The following is a 20,000-nucleotide window of genomic DNA, read 5'->3' as shown; positions in this document are numbered from 1 at the left end:
ACGTATTGGTAATGATAGGTATCCTTCAATCATTCATTCACTTGACGTGCTTATTACTGTTTATGACAGGGTTTCACAAACTCGGTCCTGGGGACCCCAATGGGTGCACGTTTTGTTTCTTGCCCTAGCAACACACAGCTGAATCACATAATCAACTAATCATCAAGCTTTGATCATTTGAATCGGCTGTGTAGTGTTAGGGCAACAACAACAAAAAAACGCTCAACCCTTTGGGGTCCCCAGGACCGAGTTTGGTAAAGGCTGGTTTATGACATCAGACGACGGTGTTATTTCTCAGATATCATATTCACCAGACATATTGAGATCTCCTGTTCCCTGTCGTTTCGATCCTCCCCTCGTCTAGTGAAGTGACTCTTCAGCTACCTCATTATCTCAGGGTTAAAAACACAGCTTTTTTCTTCTGTAGGAGAGTCGAGAGCAGATTTGTGTTGTCTCTGTATGCTGTTTGATTGGCCCTGGTATCACCGTGATAAATGATATGAGATGCTATCTAACGTTAGCGGGAGCTGGGCAGACAAGGCACTGGAGGTCTTCATGTATTCTGCTGCGTTAGGACTGAATACGAGATGGGATGAGAGCGGGTGTATTGTTGTGCTGTGGAGGACAAGAGCCTGGGCTTAATTTCATTGACGAGCCAGACAGCAGGGGAGGGAACCCTAACCACTGCGCTCCATGCGATTGATTTGCCTGATAAATGTTTATGGAGGAAAACACTCATAAACAACATATCAGCAGAGAATTATGACGTTGCGCATCCAGAAGTTTGCCACCGAGCTCTGCCGCTGATTGTTTTTCCGTTCTCTATTGATGTGAATCTGTCACCACGAGTCTGCGTCTCTTCTGGAGTGGTATTATGTTTATGATGGATGCATTCAGTTTGAGTGGGAGTTTTAAGCTGCCGTTAATTGCTACTAGCTAGAGTGTTGAAAGTAGCTCTGCCTTAAGTCTCCCTGTATTGCTGTTGCATGAATAATAGGGGTGCAGGCAGGCAGGCAGACAGGCAGACAGGCAGACAGGCAGGCAGACAGACAGACAGGCAGACAGGCAGGCAGACAGGTAGACAGGCAGACAGGCAGACAGACAGGCAGACAGGCAGACAGGCAGGCAGACAGACAGACAGGCAGGCAGACAGGCAGGCAGGCAGACAGACAGACAGGCAGGCAGACAGACAGGCAGACAGACAGACAGACAGACAGACAGACAGACAGGCAGACAGACAGACAGACAGACAGGCAGACAGGCAGACAGACAGACAGACAGACAGGCAGACAGACAGACAGGCAGACAGGCAGACAGACAGGCAGGCAGGCAGGCAGGCAGACAGACAGACAGGCAGACAGACAGACAGGCAGACAGACAGGCAGGCAGGCAGGCAGGCAGGCAGGCAGGCAGGCAGGCAGGCAGGGGGCAGGCAGGCAGACAGACAGACAGGCAGGCAGGCAGACAGGCAGGCAGACAGACAGACAGGCAGACAGGCAGGCAGACAGACAGGCAGGGGGCAGGCAGGCAGAAAGACAGGCAGGCAGGCAGGCAGGCAGGCAGGCAGGGGGCAGGCAGACAGGCAGGCAGGCAGGCAGGCAGGCAGGCAGGCAGACAGGCAGGCAGGGCAGGCAGGCAGGCAGACAGGCAGGGGGCAGGCAGGCAGGCAGACAGGCAGGGGGCAGGCAGGCGGCTCTATACAAGCAGGACCCTCTTTGATGGTGTAGTAGTGATATCTGTCATCTTCAGACACTACAGATGCTAGTGATGGTAGCGAGGCTTCTATCTCACCTGTATCACAATCTGCCCATCTTGTTTAGTGAGACAGTCATCGTGATGCTGGTTTTATAACAATCAGAAGAAAAACACAGGTCTTATCACTCGAAGACTACAGTACACCCACCTATTCTAACACCAGGCACTTGCCTCTCAAGTCATTTCACTGCAGTCACTTAGACTAGCACCCACAGATTCTTTAGGCTTGGCAGGGTTCATATGGGAGAATTCTTCAGTTCTCTGAGGTGTAGATCAAGTGTCCTCCAATAGTTCTTAGACAATGGCCAGCCAAACATAATTCTTATCTCTCCCAGGCCTGCTCTGACCTTATCTGGCATCGTCTGCTTGTCAGGAGGAAGCACAATGCACAGGATGTCTCCTGTGCTGTTCACCTCTCTCTATGCACTCAATCCATTCCCTGACTCTGACTACGTACAGGATGTATTTTCTCGAGAGAAAACAGTTAGACGATTCAGGGGAAAAGTGTGAAGTCTTTGAAACTGCCTTTGTCTGTCTGTCTGCCTGTCTGTGTGTGTATGTAATGTGGACCAGTCTCTCTGCCTGAGGCCTTCACACCCGAGGAGGATGAGGTGAAGAAAAGTGTTTCTGTGATTTACTTTCAAATAAAAGCCCCACACGGTTCCCTGTTTTCTGATATTATCAGGAGTTCAATATTTGTATCATTTGGAGAGAAAAACAGAAATTCATAAGGAAAGGTCAAGGAGCTTTGCAGTTCCAAAAATAGCAACGAATTTCCTTTCCTCTCGCTGTCTGACAATACAGTATTACTTTGTTCTGTTCTGGGGAAATGAAAAGAGAACATGATAGCTTTTTATAGAAAGACACGGGCCTCAGAGACATAAACAGTGTTGCTGTAATCCTGGACTTGAGCTTTATTGGAGAGGTGAATGGGAGACAAAGAGAAGGAAATGTCTTTAAACCCTTTAAACACTTCCTTGTGATTTATTCCAGAGGAAATCAGGTTAACGCGTCTGACTGCCGTGCAGTCCCAGTTTCATGTCTGCTCTTACCGACTAGTTTTGATTTCTACTGGTCTTCATTATTCATGGTCTCTCCCTCTTTATCTTTCTTTCTCTTTCTTTCTCTCTCTCTCTCTCGCTCTCTCTCTCTCTCTCTCTCTCTCTCTCTCTCTCTCTCTCTCTCTCTCTCTCGCTCTCTCTCTCTCTCTCTCTCTCTCTCTCTCTCTCTCTCTCTCTCTCTCTCTCTCGCTCTCTCTCTCTCTCTCTCTCTCTCTCTCTCTCTCTCTCTCTCTCTCTCTCTCTCTCTCTCTCTCTCTCTCTCTCTCTCTCTCTCTCTCTCTCTCTCTCTCTCTCTCTCTCTCTCTCTCTCTCTCTCTCTCTCTCTCTCTCTCTCTCTCTCTCTCTCTCTCTCTTTCTCTCTCTCGCTCTCTCTCTCTGCCCCTCCCTCCCTCCCTCTCTCCCAGGTGGAGTGGCTGAAGAACGAGGAGATCATAGACCCCGCTGATGACCGTAACTTCTACATCACCATCGACCATAACCTGATCATCAAACAGGCCAGACTGTCTGACACCGCTAACTACACCTGTGTCGCCAAGAACATCGTCGCCAAGAGACGCAGTACCACGGCAACAGTCATCGTCTACGGTAGCAATCAACTCTCACCGTGACACGTTGACTGTAACAGCCTTCTAAAGTTGCACTGCATGAGGCAACTGGTGGGGTTTTTTCTTAAGGTGTCTGTGAGCAACAGATGCATATCTGTATTCCCAGTCAGGTGAAGTCCATAGACCAGGGCCTAATGAGTTTATATCAGTTGATTGATTTCCTCATATGAACTGTAACTCAGTAAAATCTTTGAAATTGTAGATTGTTTATATTATATTTATATTTTTGTTCATTGTAGCTGGATCCTGTCAGGTTGTGGTAGGTGTTTGAATGGAAAGGCTACTCCAGGAATCCTCACCCTCTCCTGAGTCCTGATAAACACTGTACCTCTCTGCTCCCCAGTCTCCCCTTAGGGGATTAGACACGCGTGACAGCACAGACATTCAGGCCTCAGGACTTCTTCCACCCTGAGAGGAACGTAACTACCCCCACCCAGCATGTGAAGTGGCTAAACCTCAGGTTATTAAATCAGTCTGTCAGTCTGTCAGTCTAGCTAATCATCAGCTAACAGACACGAGGCTGTTTTATAGCCTCAACCTCCTACACAAATACACGCACGTGGCTGTGAGCGCACACACACGATACACACGCAGAAAACCGGACCAGAATGGGTGGAGGTTTGCAGGAATTGATGATGTCACCAGGGTCAGGTTTCAAATCCATCTCTCCTTCCATCCCTCCAGTGTCTCCCGGCACAGCACATCATCCATAAATCACACACACTGGCCCTGCCATGGAGGATTATGGGGGATTAGGGGGTCCTAAGTTATTGTTGGTGTCCTATTTGTTAATTTATCTATTTTAGTTGTCCATTCTGACAGGCAAGAGCAGCATGTGTGGCTTAGATGAGTCCAGTATGAGGGTGAAGTAGAGCATGTGTGTGTGTGTGTGTGTGTGTGTGTCTGTGTCAGCAGACTTTGGGGTCTACAGGGACTGGGGTCGCTGTCCCTGCTAGGCTTTTCCCTTCACTAATGCAGTCTGGGAGGATTGAGTGAGTGCGCCGGAAGACAGCTTTGATGTTGGCTCATCCTGTATGCAGGCAGGCAGGCAGACAGACAGGCAGACAGGCAGACGGACAGACAGGCAGACGGACAGACAGGCAGACGGACAGACAGAGAGACAGAGAAACGGAGAGAGGGAGAGGGAGAGGGAGAGGGAGAGGGAGAGGGAGAGTTTCCCTCGTTACCAGAGGAGACAGACCAGCCCAGTGGTTTTCCAGCCTGCACCACAACAAGGAATCCTGGAAAGGGCTGGGGAGGACACGCAGAGAGAGGGATGGATGGAAAGAAAAATAGAGAGACAGAGAAGGAGGAAGAGTAATGCAACCCCATAAGTAAAGAAAGAGACAGTGAAGAAAGGCAGGGCTTTGGCTCTGCTCCCGTGGAGTCTGATGCTCGGGGCTTCACTCATCGTAAGCTCCGAGGGGCCTCCAGCTCCTTACATCTGAAATGCCACAGTCGTGTTCTCAGCCACACACCCCACTGTCATTCCAGCTCTGGATTTCCACTGAGACGCAGATGGAATTGGAGGAAAGGAAGAAAGGATTTGAGGGATTCAGATGATGGGAAATACAGCAGCCAGAATAGCCTGTCCACATAGCTAACTAATGAACAGTGCTAACAGGGGAGAACCCAAGTGTGCTACAGATTCTTCAATGCCATGTTCATTCGAGCAAAAAAAGGCTGGTGGAAAACACTCACATTCTCCAAGACTCACTCAGTGCCACTATAAAAAGGACAACCATTGTATTTGCTAAAGTGTTAAACATGTTGTTCTCCAATGTTGTTGGGGTTTTTCTACAGTGAATGGCGCCTGGTCAACATGGACAGAGTGGACGGTGTGTAACAGTCGCTGTGGCCGTGGCTACCAGAAGCGCACGCGGAGCTGCACCAACCCAGCACCGCTCAACGGGGGTGCCATCTGTGACGGGCAAGGCATTCAGAAGCTGGCATGCAACCCACTGTGCCCAGGTAGTTACTGCGCCACTTGTCACAACCCTTATGGAGCAGGGGAGTGCAATTTACTGGACAACACAAACAGAGCACTATGTATTTTCATAAATATAGATATCTATCATTCTTACTCTCACTCTTACCCACCCAACTCCGCCCCGCCTCACCCCACCCTGTTTCTTTCCCACTAATTGTCACACTCTCACTCCCACCCTCCATGCCTTCTCACCCTCTCCTCCCTCCCTCCCCACCACCATGCCCCCCACTCCCTCCCTCCCCTCTGTGTGTTAGTGGATGGTCTGTGGACAGAGTGGAGTAAATGGTCCACGTGTGGGACAGAGTGTACCCACTGGAGGAGGAGGGAGTGCAGCGCCCCGGTGCCCAAAAACGGGGGGAAGGACTGTGAGGGCATGGTGCTTCAGTCCAAGAACTGCACCGATGGCCTGTGTATGCAGAGTGAGTACAGTACATGATTACCATCCCCACTCTATCCTACCCTCCTCTGTCTGATTCTGTAGGTACCCAATGCATTATACCGTGATCCCTATGTCTGTCTGTCTGTCTGTCTGTCTGTCTGTCTGTCTGTCTGTCTGTTTGTGTGTGTGGTTAGGAGCCATCCTGTTTCTCACTGCACTCCCACAAGACACCTCCACCCACTTCCCCTGTATCCCCTTCTCTCCGCTGTTTCACACTCACATTCACATCCTTGCACTAACATACACTTACCACACACACACACTTTTCTCTTTCCGTCACACACACTTTCTGACGTTTTGGAGTGAAATTACACAAAGACAGGAGACAATGTGTATCTTTGTTCCGCCCTGGGCCCCAGGGAGTACATCTAGAGTAGTCAGTGTGTGTTAAACAACAGCTTCGTCACCACACCACCAGGCAGCATTACTGTAAGCTATTACTCTTGTCACAGAGTGGGCATTCAGGAGCTATATTTAAAATAATGATAAGTGATTATAATGTACTTACAGGGAATCTCATAATTGCTGGGCTACTGTGATTGCTGCTCTAATTTAAAAAGCACGGGATTCCATCGGTCCAATGAGAGGAAAATTGGGAGCCCCAACGTCACACAAGCACAGACATGCTGCTTTTCCTGAACGCCCAATTATATGTGTTGACAAGCAGGCTAGTATTTGTTTCCCTGTAGCTCTCTCGCAACATTTTGGAAGTATTACAACTGGGGGGAAAGGCAGTCGAATTTCCTGGCGTTTCCTCCCAGTGCTCCGCAATCATTCTATAAATGTTATTGTTTTGCTCTTAACTCCTCTTGAAGACACAGCCTAAACCCAGCTTGTGGTCGGGACCGCTGGAGATTTTCCGTAGGAGGAGAAATGCTCTTTGAGAAGTTATTTTTTTTGGAGAGCGAGAAACACACAGTTCAGTTGAGCCAACAATCCTGCCTCCCTTTCCCTTTTTATACAGTCAGAGAGCTGCAGAGAGCGGAAACATGCTGTAGCTTTTCGCTGCTCTGTTCTGTGTGCTGCAGACTCGCAGGGTAAAACCTTTCCTACTTTGAAGTCGTGCTTATCTGCTAATTCTGAGAGGGAGGGAGAGAAAGAGCGAGAGAGAGAAAGGGGGAGAGCGCTGTAGGCAGGAGCAAGAGTGTTCTTGTCAAATTAAAAGTCAGGGGCGAGACTTTTTTTAAATCACTCCCTTCCTAATAAAGTCTTTAGGGTGAGAAGCCCACACACTGCCTATGGTTCCCTCTACGGTTCCAGTGTGACACTAATAGAACCCAGACGGTCACCATACTCCAATAACACCATACAGAGGTTCCAGATGTTCTCTATGACACTAATGGAACCCAGACAGTCTTTACATGTCCTGTGTTGTATCGGATGCAGATGGTCACATGCATTCCACTAATATCATATGTTGTACAGTAGCCAATAGACTTGTAAATAATGGAGACATAGCTGCTCCATACCATGAATATGACCTATATAGTCACCACATTCCATTGTGATATGTAGATTGTACCTATGTCTGACTGGTATGACCCAGATGATGTGACTGCCACTAATATAATGAATACAAACAGCGGTACGTTTACTGATTACTAGTGCATATTTAGCAAGATGGATAAGCTGTATGTGTACAGCTTTGTCACACTGAACTGGTGGTTGATCTGTTGTTTTAAATGCAGGTGAAATCATTCAAATAGAAGCTTTGAGATGGAACAAACATTTTCTTCAGCCTTTTTATTTGATTTATTTTTTATCTCAGCGTGCTGTGAAGCCCTCGTGAAGCTCCCTCTCCTTCCACCGCTCACTCTCTCTCTCTCTCTCTCTCTCTCTCTCTCTCTCTTTTCATTCCCTCTCCCCCTCGCCCTCTCTCTCTCTCTCTCTCTCTTTTTCATTCCCTCTCCCCCTCGCCCGCTCTCTCTCTCTTTCCCAGACTAAGCCCATTGCAGAAGCATTAGTTCTCTGTTAGATTAATGGCCAGTTTGCAGAGGATATAAACCCATATCCATATAGATTTAGGATCCTTCCCTGGATTGATTTTAGGAAAGCTAAGAGGGTGAAGCCACTTATGTCAACGCTAATAACCATCTCCACCCGCATTTAGGAGAGCGGCCCATTATCTAAAAGCTCACATTATGGCAAATATGATTGTGAATGGAAGATGTGTGCAATCTGAACTCACCTCGCCCACTGATTTTCCTCTCTCTACGCTGGTCTGGGATCAGCACTAATAGATACCCTTAGATTCCGTTCCAGTTTGATCTCATTTTTTGGGGGGGGGGGGTTGAATTAATTTTAAACATTGCAAAATGTAATCCATCTGATTGATTTGATGAACTAATTAGTCTGACGCATAGCAATGTTGCTCACGCTGAATTGCTACTATATACGTGTCATCAAACTCATATACGCGTCATCAAACTTGCTTATTTATAACCTTTATTCTGGAAACGGCGCTAGATATTGAAGGATAGATGAAGAAAGAGACTTTCACTTTCAACCCGTCCTTAGGGGTGAGTTCAATGTGAAGGTAGTTTGACCCTCTGTTCCTCATGTGTTTGTGCTCTCTCTCTCTCTCTCTCTCTCTCTCTCTCTCTCTCTCTCTCTCTCTTTCTCTCTCTTTCTTTCTCTCTCTCTCTCTCTCTCTCTCTCTCTCTCTCTCTCTCTATCGCTCTCTTTCTCTCTCTCTCTTTCTCTCTCTCTTTCTCTCTCTCTCTCTCTCTCTCTCTCTCTCTCTCTCTCTCTCTCTCTCTCTCTCCCGCTCTCTCCCGCTCTCTCCCGCTCTCTCTCTTTCTCTCTCTTTCTTTTTCTCTCTCTCTTTCTCTCTCTCTCTCTCTCCCCCTCTCTCTCTTTCTCTCTCTTTCGGCCTGTCTTAGTGGATTCTGATGTTGTTTTCCAAGGCTGTGGTAACTCCGCTCTCAGACAGATGACATTTTGTTGACATATCGATCTGTAGAAAGGGTAGGGCTGACTGCAGCACAAGGTCTAAGACAGCCTTTATTCTTATCAAACACCAGACACTGTGAAATATCACTACATTGTATTATATTTACCTCAAGGCTTGTATTTTTTTTATATTTTTTTTTTGCTGAATTACAGTGCCTTGCGAAAGTATTCGGCCCCCTTGAACTTTGCGAACATAAAGATATAAAACTGTATTTTTTTGTGAAGAATCAACAACAAGTGGGACACAATCATGAAGTGGAACGACATTTATCGGATATTTCAAACTTTTTTAACAAATCAAAAACTGAAAAATTGGGCGTGCAAAATTATTCAGCCCCTTTACTTTCAGTGCAGCAAACTCTCTCCAGAAGTTCAGTGAGGATCTCTGAATGATCCAATGTTGACCTAAATGACTAATGATGATAAATACAATCCACCTGTGTGTAATCAAGTCTCCGTATAAATGCACCTGCACTGTGATAGTCTCAGAGGTCCGTTAAAAGCGCAGAGAGCATCATAAAGAACAAGGAACACACCAGGCAGGTCCGAGATACTGTTGTGAAGAAGTTTAAAGCCGGATTTGGATACAAAAAGATTTCCCAAGCTTTAAACATCCCAAGGAGCACTGTGCAAGCGATAATATTGAAATGGAAGGAGTATCAGACCACTGCAAATCTACCAAGACCTGGCCGTCCCTCTAAACTTTCAGCTCATACAAGGAGAAGACTGATCAGAGATGCAGCCAAGAGGCCCATGATCACTCTGGATGAACTGCAGAGATCTACAGCTGAGGTGGGAGACTCTGTCCATAGGACAACAATCAGTCGTATATTGCACAAATCTGGCCTTTATGGAAGAGTGGCAAGATGAAAGCCATTTCTTAGAAGATATCCATAAAAAGTGTCGTTTAAAGTTTGCCACAAGCCACCTGGGAGACACACCAAACATGTGGAAGAAGGTGCTCTGGTCAGATGAAACCAAAATTGAACTTTTTGGCAACAATGCAAGACGTTATGTTTGGCGTAAAAGCAACACAGCTCATCACCCTGAACACACCATCCCCACTGTCAAACATGGTGGTGGCAGCATCATGGTTTGGGCCTCCTTTTCTTCAGCAGGGACAGGGAAGATGGTTAAAATTGATGGGAAGATGGATGGAGCCAAATACAGGACCATTCTGGAAGAAAACCTGATGGAGTCTGCAAAAGACCTGAGACTGGGACGGAGATTTGTCTTCCAACAAGACAATGATCCAAAACATAAAGCAAAATCTACAATGGAATGGTTCAAAAATAAACATATCCAGGTGTTAGAATGGCCAAGTCAAAGTCCAGACCTGAATCCAATCGAGAATCTGTGGAAAGAACTGAAAACTGCTGTTCACAAATGCTCTCCATCCAACCTCACTGAGCTCGAGCTGTTTTGCAAGGAGGAATAGGAAAAAATGTCAGTCTCTCGATGTGCAAAACTGAGAGACATACCCCAAGCGACTTACAGCTGTAATCGCAGCAAAAGGTGGCGCTACAAAGTATTAACTTAAGGGGGCTGAATAATTTTGCACGCCCCATTTTTTAAGTTTTTGATTTGTTAAAAAAGTTTGAAATATCCAATAAATGTCGTTCCACTTCATGATTGTGTCCCACTTGTTGTTGATTCTTCACAAAAAAATACAGTTTTATATCTTTATGTTTGAAGCCTGAAATGTGGCAAAAGGTCGCAAAGTTCAAGGGGGCCGAATACTTTCGCAAGGCACTGTATATAATTTTATATAATATAGTCAACATTTACCACTAAAATAGATAGGGCTAAACAACAACATTAGTATATGTCTAATTGTAGTTGTTTTGGGAATGGAAGATTCTTATGCATAATTCCATGTTAAATATGTACAAGTCGGAAGTTTACATACACTTAGGTTGAAGTCATTAAACTCGTTTTTCAACCAGTCCCCAAATTTCTAGTTAACAAACTATAGTTTTGGCAAGTCAGTTAGGACATCTACTTTTTGCATGACACATGCATTTTTCCAACAATTGTTTACAGACAGATTATTTAACTTATAATTCACTGTATTAATTCACTGTATCACAATTCCAGTGGGTCAGAAGTGTACATACACTAAGTGACTGTACCTTTAAACAGCTTGGAAAATTCCAGAAAAAGATGTCATGGCTTTAGAAGCTTCTGATAAGCTAATTGACATCATTTGAGTCAATTGCAGGTGTACCTGTGCATGTATTTCAAGGCCTACCTTCAAACTCAGTGCCTCTTTGCTTGACATCATGGGAAAATCAAAAGAAATCAGCCAAGATCTCAGGAAAAAAAACTGTAGACCTCAAGTCTGGTTCATCCTTGGGAGCAATTTTCAAACGGCTGAAGGTACCACGTTCATCTGTACAAACAATAGTACGCAAGTATAAACACCATGGGACCACACAGCCGTCATACAACTCAGGAAGGAGACGCGTTCTGTCTCCTAGAGATTAACGTACTTTGGTGCGAAAAGTGCAAATCAATCGCAGAAAAACAGCAAAGGACCTTGTGAAGATGCTGTAGGAAACAGGTACAAAAGTATCTATATCCACAGTAAAACGAGTCCTATGTCGACATAACCTGAAAGGCTGCTCAGCAAGGAAGAAGCCACTGCTCCAAAACCGCCATAAAAAAGCCAGACTATGGTTTGCAACTGCACATGGGGACAAAGATTATACTTTTTTGGAGAAATGTTCTCTGGCCTGATGTAACAAAAATAGAACTGTTTGGCCATAATGACCATTGTTATGTTTGGAGGAAAAAGGGGGAGGCTTGCAAGCCAAAGAACCATCCCAACTGTGAAGCACGGGGTTGGTAGCATCATGTTGTGGGGGTGCTTTGCTGCAGGAGGGACTGGTGCACTTCACAAAATAGATGGCATCATGATGATGGAAAATTATGTGGATATATTGAAGCAACATCTCAAGACATCAGTCAGGAAGTTAAAGCTTGGTCGCAAATGGGTCTTCCGAATGGACAATGACCCCAAGCATACTTCCAAACTTGTGGCAAAATGGCTTAAGGACAACAAAGTCAAGGTTTTGGAGTGGCCTTCACAAAGCCTTGACCGCAATCCTATAGAAAATGTGTGGGCAGAACTGAAAAAACGTGTGCGAGCAAGGAGGCCTACAAACCTGACTCCGTTACACCAGCTCTGTCAGGAGGAATGGGCCAAAATTCACCTAACTTATTGTAGGAAGCTTGTGGAAGGCTACCTGAAACAGTTGACCCAAGTTAAACAGTTTAAAGGAAATAAATCATGCTCTCTCCTATTATTCTGACATTTCACATTCTTAAAAGAAAGTGGTGATCCTAACTGACCTAAAACAGGTAATTTGTACTAGGATTAAATGCCAGGAATTGTGAGAAACTGAGTTTAAATGTATTTGGCTAAGGTGTAGGTAAACTTCTGACTTCAACTGTCGCTAAGACACAGTACAGTATGGGAATCAATCAATTATAGAGACTACTTTAGCCAGCCATGCCTGTTGTTGGGGACACAGATATAGAAACCAGTCATATTACTATTCAGGAAGCATCGGAATAATTGACTTAAAAATAGACAATGATTTCCAGTAGGAGCACCACCCTCGTCCACAGCTCAGCGATGTCACGTTGAAAGAATAGCCCCAATAGAAACTGGGTGTATAGCGTTGGTTTCCTTTAGGAAGCTCTAGCTAAAGCAGGTTTTTACAGTGGCAACAGACTCACTCAGCATGAATATAACTAAGCAGGATGGGTCCGGAGGTCCCATCATTTAGGCCTGTTCTGACAGTCAACTCCCCCGGCTCTCTGTCTCGGTCTCCTCAGTCTGATTACATGTACACACTCGCCCCATCTATCACACTATAGATTTGACTGTCCATTGACTTGTCTACCTATCCCCCCTCTTCCTCTCCATCAGGAGCTCATTGTTTGTCTGTTTGTGTATATCCCAGGTGATGGTGTGATGCGTGTGACTGTGTGTGTTCCTGGAAACGTGTCTGTGTGTGTTTAGTGTGCGTTCTCTGGGGTGTTGATTGTTTTTGTGACGTTGTGTTTAGGCCTTTAAAGCACAGTAAGTGTCAACACAGTAGGGATATGTGTGGTGTGTTCAGTCATTTCCATTTTGACCTTCCCTCATACAGCTCGACCATCCCTCTACCCCTCCACCTCTAATGTGGGAGGTGATTCCCCAGCCCAGCTGTGACAGATGCAGCACTGTCGGTGCTATTGACCCTGCCATTCTCCTGCTGTCTATCAGCCTCAGCTAGCTCCTCCTCCCATCCTCCTCTCCATTCCTCCAACCCTCCTCCCATCCTCCTCTCCATTTCTCCTCTCCTCCTCTCCATTCCTCCTCTCCTCCTCTCCTCCTCTCCCCACAGCCATTCGCTAGTGCTGCTAAAGAGCACTAAACCCATGCAGCTGATGGATAACACCACTTCCCCACAGGCCCTCCTCCTCTCTTCCTCTCCTCCAACGCCCCTGCTCCTCTCATCCCTCTCTCCACACACGGCCCATAGAGACTGAGAGAGGAGAGGGGAGCGTCCAAATCAAGAGAGATTGTTTCCCTGTGCCATCATTCCTCATGCCTTCTCTGTTGCATTGTTTGTTTTTCGGTTTCTTTTAAATTTGATTTTCATCCTCCCGTCCCACCTCCTCCCCCTCTCCCTCCTCTCCCTCCTCTCCCCAAGGTTCCTTTTATCAGAAGTCCTCTGAATTCAACAAAGACAAGATTGATTTGGGATATCCATGTGAGTTATTGTTTTTATTTATGTATTCATTCCTTTTTTCTTCTTTTTTTCACGAGACACTTTAATGGCGAGGTATATGCATGAGGTCTTTACAGTATCTGCATAACAAGCATCTAGCAACCAGGCATTTGCAAACATTGCTCCACTTTCCGATTCGCAATGATGTTTTTACATAGTTATTTGGTCAGATGACAGTGCATAAAGACCTTATATATATACCCTGTCAAATAAAGTGTCAACCTTATTTCCAATTGTCCTCCATAATCACTGCCCTGTACCCTGCCATGCCTCACCCTCCTTCTTTCACTCCCCCTAGCCTCCAGTGGTGGCTCTCTCTCTCTACCTTTCTGTCTCTCTGCTCTCTCTCGTATCACCTACCTTGGCTGCTTGACTATCTGTTTTCACCCTGACTGGCCCTCTTACCCTTGGCTGGTAGTGCCCTTCTATCATGTTGGTGCTCATTGTCTCTACGCTGCCAGCCTGCCACTGTCTTACCCCAGTCCACAGGGATTTGGTATTTTATTAGGATCCCCATTAGCTGTTACGATAGCAGCACCTACTCCTCCTGGGGTCTAATACATTATATTAATAGACAAGAACAGTTCAAGGACAGAATTACATGAATGTAAAACGTCACACATAGCGTACATATCAGTATATACACACAATATCTATGTCAAATAGGGGAGAGGCATTGTTGCTTTATCATGGCTCTATATAATACTGTACGTTTCTTGAATTGGTTCTGGATTTGGGGACTGTGAAAAGACCCCTGGTGGCATGTCTGGTGGGGTAAGTATGTGTGTCAGTGCCGCGTCTTTATAACCATTGAATCAACCATGACAGTTTACATTTCAAGGTAACACAAAGTGATGTGGCCTCCTCAACTTGCTCAACAGCCACATTATTCATCATCAGATTCAGCTGTCTAGAATTTAGTGAATGATTTGTAACATATACAATGCTCTTAGTTTGAGAGATGTTCAGGACTAGTTTATTACTAGCAAGCCATTCTAAAACGGACAAACTCTGTTTAGGGCTGCATTGATTTCACTAAATACACACACAGGTTTTGTTTAATGCCAGTGGCAGATCATTGTTAAAAATAGAAAAGAGTACCTTGAGAGCTGCCCTGCGGTGCACCATACTTTACATGTATAACATTCCATTAAAGAAAACCTAAAGCTTTTTCACATCATTCTTTATGTAATTTATCTTGGTTTTTTAATACCATTTGTTTTTGTTCAGTTGAGTCACATTTCTCAATTTACAGTACATTTACCAATCAGATGTTATTCCTCACTCCTTTTGCCTCGTCCCTCTCAACCATACATATTTTCAATTCTTCATCAATCCATGGAGCCTTAAGAGTTGTAACAGTCAGTTTCGTAATAGTTGCATGCTTATAAATAACTGGAAGAAACTATTTCATAAATGCATCAAGTGTAGCATCTGGATGCTCCACATTACACATATCAAACCAACAGATATTTTTCTATATTGAACATTGTGTAACGGCTGTTTGAAGAAGTGGACCAAAGCACAGCGTGGTAAGTGTTCATGATATTTTAATAGAACTGAAAACTGAAATACAAAAACAACAAAGAGAACAAATGAAACCGAAACAGTTCTGTCTGGGGCAGACACAAAAACAGAAAACAACTACCCACAAAACACAGGTGGGAAAAGGCTACCTAAGTATGGTTCTCAATCAGAGACAACAATAGACAGCTGCCTCTGATTGAGAACCACACCTGGCCAAACACACAGAAATAGAAAACATAGAACACAAAACATAGAATGCCCACCCCAACTCATGCCCTGACAAAACCAAAATAGAGACATAAAAAAGTATCTAAGGTCAGGGCGTGACACATTGGAATCAGTACAAAAGCTTTGTATGATCTCTTATACACTACTTTAGGCCCAGCCTTTGGAACTTTGGCTTTTCTATGGACACTATATTATGGCCAGTACATCCAATGTGTATGGATACAGCTTCAGAGTAGAGCTCTACAGCATTGGTGAAAATGTGATCAATACACATGGATGATATAGTTCCTGTACTGTTTGTATATACCCTGGTAGGTTGATTAATAACCTGAACTAGATTACAGACACTGGTTATAATGAGTAGCTTCCTCTCGAGTGGACAGCTTCATGAACAATTCAACTCTCTGTTAAAATCAAACAAATTATCAAGCATTGCACACATATCCAGATAATGAATGTTAGCAGTTGGTGGCCTATAGCATCACCCCAAAATAGGCTTTAGATGAGGCAGGCGAACCTGCAACCACAACACTTCACCAGCATTAGACATGAGATCCTCTCTAAGCTTTACAGGAATATGGCTCTGAATATATGCAGCAACACCTCCTCCATAGGCATTCCTGTCTCTTCTGTGGATCTTATATCCCTGCATTGCTACTGCTGTATATCAGAGGAATCCTCTGAGTCTCAAAGATGGACAATATATGAATGTTATCTGATCTTAGCAAGTTATTGATTTCATGAATCTTATTTCTAAGGCTACATACACTGGGTGAAACGTTAATATTAACATAATATTCAGTTGCATCCCTTTTGCCCTCAGAACGGCCATAATTCACATGGACATGGGCTCTACAAAGTGTCGAAGGCATTCCACAGGGATGCTGGCCATGTTGACTCCAATGCCTCCCACAGTTCTGTCAAGTTGGCTTGATGTCCTTTGGGTGGTGAACCATTCTTGATACTCATGGGAAACTGTTGAGTGTGAAAAACCCAGCAACGTTGCAGTTCTTGACACACTCAAACGGGTGTGCCTGGCACCTTCTACCATACCCTGTTCAAAGGCCCTTAAATATTTTGTCTTGCCCATTCACCCTCTGAATGGCACACATACAAAGTCCATGTCTCAATTGTCTCAAGGCTTGGAAATCCTTCTTTAACCTGTCTCCTTCCCTTCATCTACACTGATTGAAGTGGATTTAACAAGTGACATCAATAAAGAATCATAGCTTTCACCTGGATTCACCATGTCAGTCTACAGTGCATTCGGAAAAAATTCAGACCCCTTGACCTTTTCCACATTTTGTTACGTTACAGCCTAATTCGAAAACGGTAGAAAAAAAATCTAATCTACACACATTAATGAAAAAGACAAAATAGGTTTTTAGAAATGTTTGCAAATGTATTAATAATAAACTGAAATATCACATTTACGTAAGTATTCAGAACCTTTACTCAGTACTTTGTTGAAGCACCTTTGGCAGCGATTACAACGTTGAGTTTTCTTTGGTATGACACTACAAGCTTAGCACACCTGTATTTGGGGAGTTTCTCCCATACTTCTCTGCAGATCATCTCAAGCTCTGTCAGGTTGGATGTCCAGGATCTGGCTGGGCAACTCAAGGACATTCAAAGAGTTGTCCTGAAGCCACTCCTACCTTGTCTTGGCTGTGTGCTCAGGGTCGTCGTCCTGCTGGAAGGTGAATCTTCACCCCAGTCTGAGGTCCAGAGTGTTCTGAAGCAGGTTTCCATCAAGGATCTCTCTGTACTTTGATCCATTCATCTTCCCTCAATCCTGACTAGTCTCCCAGTCTCTGCCGCTGAAACACATCTCCACAGCATGATGCTGCCACCACCATGCTTCACCGTAGGGATGGTGCCAGGTTTCCTCCAGACGTGACACTTGGCATTCAGGCCAAAGAGTTCAATCTTGGTTTCAATCTTGTTTCTCATGCTCGGAGTGTCCTTTAGGTGCCTTTTGGCAAACTCCAAGCGGGCTGTCATGTGCCTTTTACTGAGTAGTGGCTTCCATCTGGCCACTCTACCATAAAGGCCTGATTGGTGGAGTGCTGAAGTATGGTTGTCCTTCTGGAAGGTTCACCCATCTCCACAGAGGAACTCTGGAGCTCTGTCAGAGTGACCATCAGGTTCTTGATCACCTCCCTGACCAAGGCCCTTCTCCCCCGATTGCACAATTTGGACGGGAAGCCAGGTCTAGGAAGAGTCTTGGTGGTTCCTTACTTCTTTCATTTAAGAATGATGGAGGCCAATGTGTTCTTGGAGATCTTCAATGCTGCAGAAATGTTTTGGTACCCTTCCCCAGATCTGTGCCTCGACACAATCCTGTCTCGGAGCTCCACGGACAATTCCTTCGACTTCATTGCTCGGTTTTTGCTCTGACATGCACTGTCAACTGTGGGACCTTATATAGATGGGTGTGTATCTTTCTAAATAATTTCCAATCAATTGAATTTACCACAGGTGGACTCCAAACAAGTTGTACAAACATCTCAAGGATGATCAATGGAAAACAGGATGCACCAGAGCTCAATTTCGAGTCTCTTAGCAAATGGTCTGAATACTTATGTAAATAAGGTATTTCTGTTTTGTTTTATTATTCATTTGCAAACATTTCTTAAAACCTGTTTTTACTTTGTCATTATGGGGTATTGTGTATTATGGGGTATAAGGCTGTAATGTAACAAAATGTGGAAAAAGTTAAGGGGTCTGAATACTTTTCCTAATGCACTGTATGTCATGGAAAGAGTTAGGAAAGAGTGTTCTGAATGTTTTGTACACTCGGTGTATATTCATATGGGCTATTTTAAACTATTTCCTGGGTATTGGAGATGGACATAATATTAAGAAAAAAAATAAACAAACACACAACGGTTGGCAAGGACATTGTTCGGGCTAATAGAGTCAGTCAATCAGGCACTTGTGAGTGTCAGTTAGTATATGTATGCGTTTGGGATGTGGGGCTAAAGCTAGTGACCCGGAAGCTAGGCTCTCTCACTCCCGGAAGCTAGTCTCTCTCACTCAATGAGCCTGTTGTAGTGGATGTAAGCAATGTCCCCACGCTCTCTGGCAGCTTTCATGGCTGGGATAAGTTATTTCCGCCTCTGGTGTAAAACTTTCGAGTAGTCCTCATTAAGGAAGATGTTGGTTCCTCTCAAGTTCTTGGCTCTCTCCAGAACAGCCATCTTGTTCTTAAACCTTAGGAACTTGACCACTATTAACCTGGGTGTGTCATCTGGGTTGGTTGCAGGTTTTCCAGACCTGTGGGCGCGCTCCACCTCAATCTTCCTCTGATCTGCAGCTTTTCAGTGAACATTTTTGAGACTTTCTCCTCAGACTCCGTTCAGGTCTCATGTGAAGACTCTATGCCATCCACAACGATGTTATTCCTCCTGGATTGTCTCTCTCTGTTTCCCCAGTCATCTGTAATGATGATTCACAGACAGTGAAATCCCTTGGATTTACAGTGTGTTGTCATCTGGCTACCAGTCTCTTTCAGGACATCCACCTCTCTATGGGAGAACTGCAAACTGTTCTTAAGATCCTAGACCTCTCTGGTCAGGTTGTCCATTTTTTTTTATTTATTAGTTGAGTCCGTCCAAGACTGAGGCACCGAGTCTGCCTGAAATATTACACCTCTATGTCTGCTCTCGCTCTCTCTTTTACCTCTTTCTCGGGCTCCGCCTCTACGTAGAAAATGAAGTGTTTGATTTTTCTCCTTTTCCGACAGTTGCTCGTGTTCAAAGGGATGTATTAATCTAAGTGATACATTTTAATGCTCACACTTAGCAGGTTGCTGCCTTTATCATCAAAGCACAGATAGGAGATTCCTCGAAGGTGGGGATATATGTTAAATAACTACAGGGGAGCTTGGCAAAGGGAGCACAGTGAAATGGCATTTTTAGACTTTCATCATTTGATTCTGGCTGTTTTGTTCTCTCCTCTGCTGTGTGTCAGAGTGGGGATTAGTGGCCTAACGCATGTATCTGTGGAGAATCTGCTGTCTTTCATGTGATGTCTATGTTCAGACAAGGGGTATACTGAGGGCTGTATAGAGGTAAGGTGACAGGGATAATGGAGTGATAGAAGTAGATATGTATAGGGGTAAGGGGACAGGGATACTGGAGTGATGGAGGTAGATATGTATAGGGGTAAGGGGACAGGGATACTGGAGTGATTGAGGTAGATATGTATAGGGGGAAGGGGACAGGGATACTGGAGTGATGGAGGTAGATATGTATAGGGGGAAGGGGACAGGGATACTGGAGTGATGGAGGTAGATATGTATAGGGGGAAGGGGACAGGGATACTGGAGTGATGGAGGTAGATATGTATAGGGGGAAGGGGACAGGGATACTGGAGTGATGGAGGTAGATATGTATAGGGGGAAGGGGACAGGGATACTAGAGTGATGGAGGTAGATATGTATAGGGGGAAGGGGACAGGGATACTGGAGTGATGGAGGTAGATATGTATAGGGGGAAGGGGACAGGGATACTGGAGTGATGGAGGTAGATATGTATAGGGGGAAGGGGACAGGGATACTGGAGTGATGGAGGTAGATATGTATAGGGGGAAGGGGACAGGGATACTGGAGTGATGGAGGTAGATATGTATAGGGGGAAGGGGACAGGGATACTG

The 20,000-nt window shown here is 45.0% G+C and overlaps 1 protein-coding gene across 2 annotated transcripts in view; it reads left to right on the top strand.

The window, feature by feature from the left end:
• Positions 1-20,000, top strand: part of LOC139408778 (unc-5 netrin receptor Cb) — a 186,299-nt gene that overhangs the window by 141,568 nt on the left and 24,731 nt on the right. Inside the window, exons 5-8 of one of the 2 annotated variants that reach the window (XM_071153093.1) lie at positions 3,221-3,401; positions 5,225-5,392; positions 5,666-5,830; positions 13,509-13,568. In XM_071153093.1, coding sequence (XP_071009194.1) covers positions 3,221-3,401; positions 5,225-5,392; positions 5,666-5,830; positions 13,509-13,568 — 574 coding nt within the window. The remainder of the gene's footprint in view (positions 1-3,220; positions 3,402-5,224; positions 5,393-5,665; positions 5,831-13,508; positions 13,569-20,000) is intronic. The other variant, XM_071153094.1, reaches the window with a different exon arrangement.

This window comes from Oncorhynchus clarkii, chromosome 5 (genome assembly GCF_045791955.1).
Source record: "Oncorhynchus clarkii lewisi isolate Uvic-CL-2024 chromosome 5, UVic_Ocla_1.0, whole genome shotgun sequence".
Taxonomy (NCBI): Eukaryota; Metazoa; Chordata; class Actinopteri; order Salmoniformes; family Salmonidae; genus Oncorhynchus; species Oncorhynchus clarkii.
Note: the sequence above shows the minus strand (reverse complement) of the source record. Positions and strands in the feature narration are given on the sequence as shown.